Here is a 12,724-nt window from a genome sequence, read left to right on the forward strand (position 1 = left end):
AAGGGTCAAAGGTAAACGTGACAGTAGTTTTGCTGTATTCTTCAAATGCGATGCACTGCTACAACCATGTCTGCAGTGTTATCACAAAATGCAAGGACATTATAAACTCTGTAGGAATTTTATCCCCAACCTTACTACTTATTTAGACAATTTACACAGCATACTACATTGATGACATTGAACCAAATTTGGTGACAGTTTCATAATTTGATCGATGGAGTCTATTTTGAGACAAATTGATGATTCAGGGGCTCAAAGCAAGACTGGTGCAAATTTTGTTCTAAAGGGTCTTAGCAATGTACTGCACTGACTTTATAAAATATACTTTTCAATTATTTATTAATTGGCAATGGTCAGTTCTACAGTTGTTGAGAGATGTTAGAGAACCCTTTATAAAGGTCATTATACTCTGACCTTTGGTTCCAGAATGCTTTGTTCCTGGCTGGCTATTCTTTTTTAACATATTCCTACTCAAAATCCTTTATATAAGCCTCGCCTCCCACTTTCCTGTTTGTTTATGCTCAACCAACATTTTCCTTGTGGTTGATTTTTCTTCTGCAATAAAACCTCTTTTGCAAGATGCACAACATGTGTGTTTGTTTTTCACTGTAATTATCAGCACCTCCGGTTCTTTGCTGTGTTTTGTGTTCTTTGTATTCGTTTGCGAGAAGTTCCTTGCAGTTCAACACAGAAGTCAAGGTTTTCAACAGACACTGATCATGCACTGCGCCAATTTTTGGCGAGCAGAAACTGTATAGCTATAAAATGAGTACGCATCATGGTTGATTATAAGGACCAGGTTCCACGATGGCTGTCCATTGTGATATCTACCCTGATAGATAAAATGTACTACATCAACTTCAAACGTTCCCTTGAGCAGCAAAAAATTGCAGACTGCTAAAGTAATTTAAATTTTGTCTCTTCTATAAAATTTAACCGAGATAATTTTTTCAGATTCTTTCCAAAATTTTGTTTAAAAAGTGTAGCCAATGAAAAGTGATGTCCATTTGGTCCAAAACTATCAAAAAATAACATAAAAATTTATGCAATGCAATGAAATTTTGGAGGTAAGAAATACAGCACTCAAAGCATGCCTTGCAGTTACAAATGTTGGCACTGTATCTCCTTATTCCTGGACAGTATTATAGTTTGCAGCAAGTAATTGAGAGACTTTGCATACACATCGTCAGAAAGAATTCAGTAATTACATTTACTTCTTAACAGTACATGCACATTTGAATGGTGATCTGAATTATAATAATTTAAAACAGAGTTAATGTTCATCTTTCTACCCTATGTCAAAATGTAGAGGCCCAATATTGTCACAAAAAACAATAGGGTTGTCACAAAATTCTGCAGGTCTTAGGCTTAAACTGCAAGTAGCTGTAACTGTTGATGTTTTTTTAGACTCGTTTTAAATGTCTACCAACATTTCTTTGATGTACTCAAAACAGCATGTTGAGATACCTGTCAACTCAGCCTGTACATGTGTTGACTTGACTGCATTGTTTTTTGGTGACGAATGAATTCTAGTCCAGACAAGAATACAAATATAAACAATAACAGTCGTTACGTGTATAGATGCTGTGATTACAAGCTGAATAGTTGATGTTTGGGGAGTAGTACAAGAATATGCAATTGACATGAAAATACAAAAATAGTGGAATATCATCAAAATTACAGCTACTGGCCTTTTTGAAAACCAACCAGTAACTCTCCGTAACATGCATTCACTGACTTATCTCTCTGAGCTGATTAGCAAGTCACTGTATACCATGAAGTGGAATTGACTGACGTTGTTTATTAATAAAGGATGTTCAAAGACATCAATCAATCATTTACAGATTGCACATTTCTCATCTCCTTGCCGGCTTTCACACCTTACAAGTGGCTATCTGTCACTGGTGAACTTGATTGGCTGTTACATTTATTGTTTATGGCCAACAGTGACCCGTAACCAATAGGTACATGCACAAAGGTTTTCACACCTTACACCCAAACCCAATATATATTGTCTCTTAACTGAACAGAATTATTTTATAGACAAAGCTTCCAATTTAATGGACATTAACAGTCGACAAGCTTTTGCATATTGGTGATAAAACATTTGTTTTACCAGAGGGAAAAATTACACTTGCCATTGAAACAAAAAAAATTCAGATTTTGGTTTATTTAGATAGAAGTGAAAACTTGACATTCACGAACTTTGTTAATGAAGTTATATAATAAGCCAAATTCATCTCTAAAGGACGTAAGTCTACAATAAACAATATACATCATATAATGGCAAGGTGAGACCTCAAAGCATTAAATTCAGTCTGACAGTAAAATCTATTCCAGTAAAATAAAAAAATAAACAAAAGATTACATAGAAATATTACTCTTTTCAATCCAGTTTGTAAAATAAAACAAAAAAATATGTTTTTGATCCATAAAGCCCTTCCCTGAAAGATAATTTTTCACACCTCAATATTATAGTGCCTTCTACTTCATAAATATATACTCTATAAATGTTGTTTTGTGTGAAACACATTTAGATATAACAAAATAGATTAAAAACAGATTTCTAAATTATCATACAGTGGTGGGCGACGGTTGCGGATAGCCACTTGAAGTTTAAAGTATTTGGCTACAGTAAAGTCAAGTCTTTGTTTTGTATTCACTTGATATACCGAAAGGTAGGTGGTTACGCTGTTAAAATGAAAGATAAAAACTTCAACACAAAATCAATCTACATTTTATTTACCAATTTTCTCATATGAAATGCTATTTATGTAGTAGTATATGCTGCTGGTGGATATTGTTTTACATCACTATATAGTTCAATGGTTGTGACATCACTGCTTGAAGGAAGGACTTTGTCAAAATGTTAAATTAATTGCTTGGTTTTGCGACAGTTCATCACCAACATGAAAATTACACGCAAGAAGTTTTCGTTTTTTTTCCCGAAATACTCTGAAAACCTTTGTAGGTGCAAACACAAAACAAAAACTTTACATCATTTGGCCTTATATATATTCTGATAGAAATAATAATAGGTCATACAGAAGTGATAAAAAATCATGTTTCTCATGACATATTCACACATCCTTGAGATAACTATCACATACTCGGAAGACACCTACACATCAAAACAAGATGATTAGCACATTTAAATGAGATGCAAATTTTAACACATACAGTATATTGACAGATACTTTAAAGATTTTAACGTCTTGGTGCAAATAACCAACAATTTTGACAAAATAAATCTGATATTGACAGATATATAAAGTTTATGTAAATGAAAAGGCTTTGATATGGACTATGATTTTTCTAATAAAATTGGATACAAGGGAGGACTGTAAATGTGTCTACTGCCATTTATAGAAGAAGTATTTCATTTTCCTTTTCTCAAAACACTTTTATTGTTATTCTGCATATATTTGCATTTTCTTCCTCTTTTTGACATCATCAGTCAAGACTGTTTAAAATAATATGTGAACAGCACCACACATCACTCATAGACATGTACGTTTTTGAATTAAATTTGCACTATTTCTTTCTGAATTAGCTGCACCAACTCATTATTTGTTGTTACAACATGTACATTGTTGTACTGACCATCTACATTGCTGTGAAGAATACATATAAACTATGAATTTGATTGCTCCACTTTTGCATAGACTAGATACAATCACTTGGTTCATACATACGGGGTGTAGCGAAAATGTCTATTCCCAGGGATGGGGTAGGAGCGTCTTGGCCTTAGCACAGGTTTCTTCTTACTATTGGTTATTTTATATATTTGACTATGCTACAGTGTTGCATGTTATGACCTCACTCACAGGCCATGGCTCCATCATTGACTGTGATAGGTACACTGTTGCATGCAAGGAAAGTTTGGTTAAGTTTCACTCTTGGAAATTGGGTTAAGGTCAAGGTTAAACGCTAACCAGTGGTTTGTCTGGAAATGGTGTTCACATATTTGGCCAAGACAATGATGTCCTTGAAGTTAACTGATTTAATAGGTGACAGCATAGACCCTCAAAGGTCTATATAGTCACAGCTATTATAAATATTTGCTCTGAGCCTTCTGTAACATGAACAAGGCTAAAACTGATGTTGATAAGTTACCACTGGAATGGCATGATTGATACCTTGTATTTTTTGGACAAAAAGTTATCGTGTGGGCTATTTACCGTGCATGTGAAAGTAAACATGTTTTTTCACAGTAATGTTGGATGAGAACACACGATAATAAGTTATAAGAACAGCGCCCTCTATGTTGATTAGTACAAAAGTTCAGCGAGTGCAATGAGTGCTATATGCAAAAGAGAAAAAATCCTTCCTTGGAAGAAAATGAGTCCACTAGAATAGTTTACTAAAAGTTGCTAAATGATGCTCATATATTAGAGTTGGCCATTGCATTGATTGGTTAGACAGATGTAATTAAATCCTTAGCTTTGTATCACTGGTCATATTTTTTAGAGGTTTTCATAAAAATATATGACCTTTAACACATCACACATAGCTTTTCTGCCTGTAATGTTTTCCACCAAAGAGCAATAGGAAATTGATCACTAATTGTATCCAGGGACACAAGAATTTGAATGCCATGTTACGCATTATGTCTTGAAGTTATCAATTATTGACATATATACTGGTACTGGCCCTTTCATACACAATAATGCTATAAAAACTGTTAATTAATTTCACTTTTTTTGTTTTTTTTGTCAACTGTATGCTATTGTTCTACTCCCCAAAGTATGTTCAAACACCAACTATTGAGCTTGCATCGTTTATAAAATGCAGTTATTGTTCATATTGAATTCCAGACCAGAATTCACTTGTCAACAATAACAATGCAGTCTACACATGTACAGGCTGAGTTGACAAGCTGAATACTGTGTATCTCAACATACTTTGGGGAGTTGAACAAGAAAACTGAAGTCAAAACAATTGTCCAAAGCTGTGACCACCGGCCCTTTAAAGTTACAAGTCTTAGAGTAAATGCGAAGGACATGATATTTCATTCCGAACTGTGAAGTAAGATATAGCAACATTGCTTCCTTCTTTAAGAAGACAAGAAAGATGACATCATATGACATTCTACATAGCACCACTAATATTTGTTGTGGATATTAAAAGATCACAATCATCAGCACTTCACTGAGAGATTGAAGAGGTCATACAAGCAAGTTGTTTCCATGGGCTCTTGGAAGTATGTTCCATATGGAGGATGTAAGAAGTTATGGGCTTGCCGGCTTCCCAAGGTGTAGGAATGACCTGAAAAAGATGGGTAGATGGTAATAATGCATACAGTTCCTGTCATTGATATATTAACGTTATTAGTCTTCCTTTGACTTTGGGCCTTTCTGAGGATGCAGTTTTTCCCTTACCATGCTTACTGTTTGGGAACTTGACAGATGGAACATCACTAGTAAGCATATTTAATGTACATGACATACCGGTATATTGTACAAAATGTGTTACATGTATTGTGTAATCTGGGTTTTTTGAAGATTTTTGAATTTTGTCACTGTATTCAAAAATAACCAATATTACTTCTATTATTTGGAAATTCATCAAATTTAAAAAAAATGTTTGATACCATGAGCAATATTAAAATGAATCTCCAATGACAGAGTGATGGAAGAGTTTTCAAAATAATAACAAGATCTTCCAAAATTGTATGATGGTACAAATTTTATCAAAATTTGAAAAATGTGAAGAGACAGGTCAGACCAATTGTACTGACAGTTGAAAACATGTTGATATTAACACCTACACTTTAGCATGTCAACGCTACATGTAATTGTATATACAATGCATAATTATTATTTACATCTGAATTACAGAACTCATCTACATTTGTTACACAATTTATCTCATATGCAAATCTGACTATTATTTGATCAAAATTATTGAAGTTATCCTTATTACGTGTTGTTACTACTCCATGGACCCCCAAAAAACTTCAAAACAATGAGAAAAGTGTTTCATAGAAACATTTTTTGATCACAGACAGACCTTCCACCAAGGATTTTCAAACCTGCATATTGGGCGACGTCAAAAGTTCAATGTAGGATAAAAAACTTAATTCCCTTAGTTTCTCCCCAAACCCCCCCCCCACCCCTAGAAACTTAATTGACTTATATTGAACCTGTTGCCAGGCTCTTTCTATGTAAAGCAAAGCTAAGGATCAGTCAATTTAGGGGTGAAATAAAGTAATGCATCGTTAAAGCTCCACTAGCTGTAACTCTTGAAATTTGTCGACCTCAAATTATCTACCTATTCTCTCCTTTCTGAAATCTACCCTCTGAAGAGATATGAACTTTTACTGCATTAGGAAACCATTCCTTTCAGAAACATTTCACATGTAAATTAAAATTTTAACGGTCATTTTGATTTCCTGGCGTTTTAAAAATTGGTAATATTAAAAAGGAATCAGAACATACAATATCATAGTTGAAAACATTCACCCTTGTGCATTACAATTTGGACTACTCTGTGCAGTTGATGTGAAGATTTCAGTGCAGATATGCATAGTATCAAGGTTTAGCTTTTCTGCATGGGGCTGTGATTTAATGTTTGGGCGAACATTTAATCGCAGTGTAATCTTTTCTTGTTCAAAATTGCATATATAGCCCCGGCAGGTAGTTATATAAGTGTGTACACAGACCTAAATGACTACATTGTCACCAACTTATTTTAGTTTGAAAGTAAAATCATAAAAATAATGCTAAAAGATAAAGCTAGTGGGGCTTAAGATTGGGAACACACTTTGTGTTTCATCAATGTAAATACAACATACTAACAACAAACTTGAAGTTTATCAATGAATGAACAAGAACAACAACAATAAAGTCCAGGTTTCTCCTTCCAGAGGTATAAAAACTATCTCAACTGTCCTGGTGGTTGTAACAACTCAGTTCACACTACTCCATTCAGGCGGACTACACGTGCACCAGAAATGTAGCAAAAGAGGCCAACAGCCTGCATTGTTTACACTAACTAGGCCAGGTGCAGCTCTGCACCGTGTTAAAACAACTCCCTCCGCTGGCTTCAACACGAAAGTGTGCATTTCTGCTCTATTTTTTCAAAATATTCATTCCCCTGGCAATTTTTACCTTAAATCGATTTGTAGGATAGAAACTTTTTTGGTCAAAACCCCCCCACCCCCAAACTAAAAGAATTAAGTTTTTTATCCTTCATTGAACTTTTGACGTCGCCCCTAAGGCTGTACACAAAATGATTTTTTTTTTTGCATAAAATGTATCAAAAAACATGTACGGTACAACTTCATGTATGTACCTATAATTTTTCACCTATAAATTCTCTGTAGATGGTATTCATTTCAGATCTTGACTTTTTTCTGTCTACTACTTTCGACAATGTTTTTACTTCTTGAACTCTATCATTGCCTCTCTGAAGTCAAATTTGCCAAATCTTGGGCTTTCCATGGTTATCACCATCAGATCATTATGACATCTTCACTCAGACAACTACGTTTTGATGTTTTAATCCTGTTTTGGGTACTGAATCCACGTTCACATGGACAGATATTACTGGAATTTTTATGACCAATTTTGTCGCGATGGAAACATGGAAAGCTCTGCTCAATGACTGGCTACCCTCGATGGATTCTTGCTTGACATCTTTCTACTTCCACTAATCTTTCGGCAGTGCAAAGAAACTGTCGATGGTCTTACCATGGCATACTTTGGAAGTACTGACTAAACCGTAAACAGCAATTGAAAACATAGGGCCAAAGTCCCTGAAGCTACTATAGACATGAATACAAAATTAAGTATTTCCTGACTGTATGAAATTATCTCACTAAGGTCATCCTAGGGACTTGTAAACCAAATATTAAAGCTGTCTGACCAGCGGTTTTGAAAAAACAAGCAACCCAACAGTTGACAGAGCTCTGCTGTGTTATGTAGAGAATAACTTTTTGTGACACATGTATTGATGAAGAAGGTGGATATCTTTGATAGCTCATTTCAGGATGGCCTGACCAAAAATGGAAAAAAAATTCCTTAAAAATACAGATTTGCATATTTCATCACAATTTTAACAAATCTACTTTGGGTTATCCCTAGGGACCTGTATACCAAATAACAAAGCTGTCTGACCAGTGGTTATGAAGAAGAAGATTTTTTACCAAAAACGCCTTTTTGGCGCTACTTTTGAATATTTTCAACAATATCAAAAAATTAATAAAACTAGTTTCTCAAAATCATATATTTTATCTACACAACAAATATCAAATCAGTAAGTACTGCTGTTCTCAAGATATTTGAGTGGACGGACGCCTCACAAACGGACATACATACATACATACATACAGACTGACGACGGACGCCGGACAGATACCCATCCCAATAGCTTCTATAGACTATATAGTCTACAGTAGCTAAAAACTACCGGACCATATACTCTGATCGGGGAAGTGTACTGTACGCATCGGGCTCAATGGCAAAAAGAACTTTTTTGAATTAACGACGTAATCTATTGAACAACCTTGAAGGAAACAATTGACATGACAGAATTGACACAATGTAGGACAAAATGTTGCAAAATCATGAACATTTTTTTATCAGAAAATGTTTCATTTTTAGTCTTGGATAAACTACGCATTGGTGTGAAACCACGTTTCCTTGTATTGGATTACACAGACGTCATTTTACTTTGCGTACTTCAGAGTAATTATGCTTGAAATACACAGGATTTTGCATTAACGGAAGCTCTGCACAGATGATAAACATATCATGAAAATACCATGAACGTTGCTGATTTAATAGATATTGTATTTGTTAGCATTCCTAACGAATTCAAAGGCAATCCAGTCAAAAGAATTTACAGAAATTGTGATGAAGTAGAAATTTACAATAACTTTGGCAAAGATGAGAATAGCTGATATCATACAACATACATGCAGGTAATTATATATCACACCAGTATATTGATTGTGCAAATGCGGCGATCTGATTGGTCAAGACGTAAAAAGAACTGACAGTTAAGTTGGTGAAAAACACAGTTGGCACATGTACCAATGAGCTCTCTGAGGATGAGCAAAATTCCATTTTAACATTCCATGCCAGAATTTCAATATACTCTAGACATATAGCAATAAAGCACGCCCAGCAACAGTATACTCGATTTTGAACAGTCTATACCAGTCATAATGTACTCACTTATTGTTCATACATATACAATTGTATGTTGTGAACTCATCAAAATCTCGCAGTATACCGTCACTGGGTGTGCTTTATTGTTTAATTACAGCATTGTTGTGAAGAGACCTTCGCCCTAAGACACATGTTAGCATTCTATGGGGATCGCGTGATGAAGTAGGTCACCTGGAACTCCCTAGCCAAGCGTACAAAATCAAAACAGAATTTCATTCAATACTTATTATGTCTGTTGGTGAGTCATGTGACACCATGAAAAATAATTGCAATATCTTGTTGAGGGGCCTTATCTGCTATCAGCTCTGTACCTGTCTCAGGTTGGTTTACTAGACACACCTATGCACAATGGCTGCTGCTCCTGAACGTAAAGTTTTAGAAGAAATCGGTGAAGATTTCCTGTGTTGTACCATCTGTCTGGAGCAGTTCAAGTCTCCTAAAATTCTACCATGTCTGCATACATTCTGTGAGCAGTGTTTAGTCACACTGGTTGAGAAGACTGGATCTCTAAACTGTCCAGAATGTCGACAGCAATATCAGCTTCCTGTTGGAGGAGTGCCAGCGATAAAAGGCAACTTCTTTATGAGCAATCTGATTGAGATATTCAAGCAACGACTGGAGTCTATGCAGGGAACTGAGATCAAATGTGGAGGCTGCCAACAGAATACAGCCACTCACAGGTGTGTGGAGTGCAAACTCCATTTTTGTAACAACTGTAAAAGGGCACATGAAAATGTTCCAATGACACAGACACATCATTTGATGACCATTGGAGAATATAAAACAGCAATGTCAACCAGTCCTGTGACTCTTCAAACAGTGGAATATTGCAATGTCCACACCGAGAACAAAATTGAATTCTACTGTGAAACCTGTCAGGTACCTGTCTGTACAAACTGCACCATAGTCAAACACCGCATACCAGAACATGTACACAGAGACTTGAAAGATGCAGCAGATGAGTATCTTACAGAATTGAAAGCAATGGTTGACAAACTGAAAGTGAAAGAACAGGAAGCTGAAAAGAACAAAACCCTGGCCAAGCAGATACACACTGATCTTACAGAGCAGTGCAGCAGAGAAGAAAGGAAGGTGAGAATGAAAGCAGAAGAAATCATCAAGAAAATAAAGAGAGAAGAGCAGAGACTGATAGATGAACTGAAAAACAATTACAAAATGAAAATTAAAAGAGCAGCTGCTGATATCGATGAGATGGAATTAAAACATGGTAACATTAAGAGTGCAGGCAATTACATAGAGACACTGATGCATCATGGGAATGCTGCTCAACTTCTATCAACAAAGGGTGATATCGGTAACCGTATCAAGCAACTGATTACCATGGAAACTACAGAGAAAGCTGATCATGAAAACTTTATATTCACACCACATGATGAATTCTGTGAGCATGGAATTCTGGGAATACTGAAATCTGATGTGTGTATGTCAAAGTGTACGGTTGAAAACATTCCAAAACAACTCCTGAAAGGTGACTCTGCAGACCTACTGATCACAACCAGAGATTCCACAGGAAAACAAGTCATCCCAAAACAACAAGTGAAAGCCAAGGTAAGAAAACCTGATGCATCATGGGAAGACATCAATGTAGCTGATAACAGAGATGGTACACACAGAGTTACAGTGGCTGGACAATTGGATGGAAAATATCAAGTTACCATGACAATACGAGCTCAACCAATACCAGGCTGTCCTGTCATCATACCTGTCATCAAAGGATTGGTGAAGACCATTGGCAGTCAAGGAAGTGCAGAGGGACAGTACATCAATCCCTGGAGTGTGGCCATAAACAAAGACAGAGACATTGTCACTGCTGACAGAGACAATAACAGGTTGCAGATAACCACTAGAGAGGGAACATTTAAGAAAATTTTGAAATTCAAACAGTTTAAGAAGCCTTTCAGACCATGTGATATAGCTATATCAAGTGATAATACATATCATAGTTTAGATGACAACAACAAGCAAGTAGTTGTCGGTGATGAGAATGGACATGTCATCAGATACTTTGGACAAAATGAGTTGAAAGATCCATATGGTATTGGGATTAGTCCTGTAGATGGCAATGTCTATGTGACAGACTATGGTGGGCATTGTGTCAGGGTTTATACACAACATGGCAAATACCTTAGGTCATTTGGGTCAAAAGGTAAAGGTCAAGGGCAATTCAATGATCCCTGGGGTGTAGTCATTTCAAGTACTGGAATGGTATTTGTAGCAGACTACAATAACCAGCGTATCCAGGTATTCAATGCACATGACCAGTATTTGTATTCCTTTGATTGTCAGAGTGGGGATGGTAAGATGAGATGTCCCAAGGGAATAGCAATTGAAAATGATAAATATGTCTATGTTACTACTGGTAGCTATTCTAACCCCAGTAGTCTACTGAAGTTTGAGAGTAGTGGTAAGTTTGTTTGCCGTATCGATAGTGATAGTGATGGGCTGGACTACCCCACTGGTATAGCACTGACAGATGATGTACCTTGCAGGGTGGTTGTAGCTGATTAATATATCCACTGTATCAAAGTATTTGTACAGTGATAACATCACAATAAATTGTACCAGACTGTGTTTTGTTGATTGATATTGACAAAGTCCAAAGACACAGATCCAGTGACACTTTGATGTAATATCTTTTAAATGCAGTGGTTGATGTTTTCTTGTTGCCCACAACTCAATCACAAGATTCAATCATTTTCTGAGGAAAGTCAAAATCAATTTTCCTTACAATAGTATTGGATTTAGGCTGTTTCTTTTGGTAAAAAACTTTACAATGTAAACAGGCAAAACAAAGGCTTGTTCATGTTTTGATCAAGCTTAATCATTTAATTTGTTCCTCGTTTTTATTTTTCTTGCACATAGTTAAAACACTGACAAGTTTCAGAGACATTTTCACTTTTACTTCATTCATGAAGAAACTTTGTATTCACATCATCGGCTTCCATTATCAGAAAAAGTGACTTTCGTTTGTCTTTGGGTAGATGGGGTAATTATGTGTACATAATTTTTCTTCTCTCTTACTTTGGGATATTAAAGGTAGAATGATATTTGGACTTCACTTTTACAATACTTTTCCGATCAACCACTTGTTGAAGTAAGAATCATTTTCACCATTCTAAAATACACCAATTGTGATCCATTTGCTTTTAAACAACTTTTTAACTTTTTAAACATTTTAACCACTGCATTTTATATACCACATTAACTCTTAAGATGATATGAGATTGAGCTTTGTACTATATAAGATGAAGATGTATAATATATATATATATATATATATATATATACCGGTATATATGTGTGTGTGTTAGACGTATCTTTCCAATCCAGGCTGCAATGTAATGCTCTAGTCGAATCCACTTCTTTTCTGCATCACTCAATACATTTTGAAAGTCCAAGCAATGTCATTTTCAAATTTTTATACACAAGCAATGTCTATTTGAAGGTTAAAAAACATTTATTCAATTTCTGTGTACGCTAAATCAAACTAATTTCACTGTTATCTTGCAATTTACAAGTATACTGAG

General features: G+C 35.5%; 1 protein-coding gene across 1 annotated transcript in view; it reads right to left on the minus strand.

Moving 5' to 3' along the window:
• Positions 1–2,878: 2,878 nt before the first annotated feature.
• The window catches only part of LOC139123575 (uncharacterized), a 48,396-nt gene continuing 38,550 nt past the window's right edge, over positions 2,879–12,724 (minus strand). The window contains exon 6 of the mRNA XM_070689744.1: positions 2,879–5,268. Coding sequence (XP_070545845.1) covers positions 5,141–5,268 — 128 coding nt within the window. The 3' untranslated portion in view covers positions 2,879–5,140. The remainder of the gene's footprint in view (positions 5,269–12,724) is intronic.

The sequence above is a fragment of the Ptychodera flava genome (assembly GCF_041260155.1).
Source record: "Ptychodera flava strain L36383 chromosome 23 unlocalized genomic scaffold, AS_Pfla_20210202 Scaffold_23__1_contigs__length_28996876_pilon, whole genome shotgun sequence".
NCBI classification, from domain to species: domain Eukaryota; kingdom Metazoa; phylum Hemichordata; class Enteropneusta; family Ptychoderidae; genus Ptychodera; species Ptychodera flava.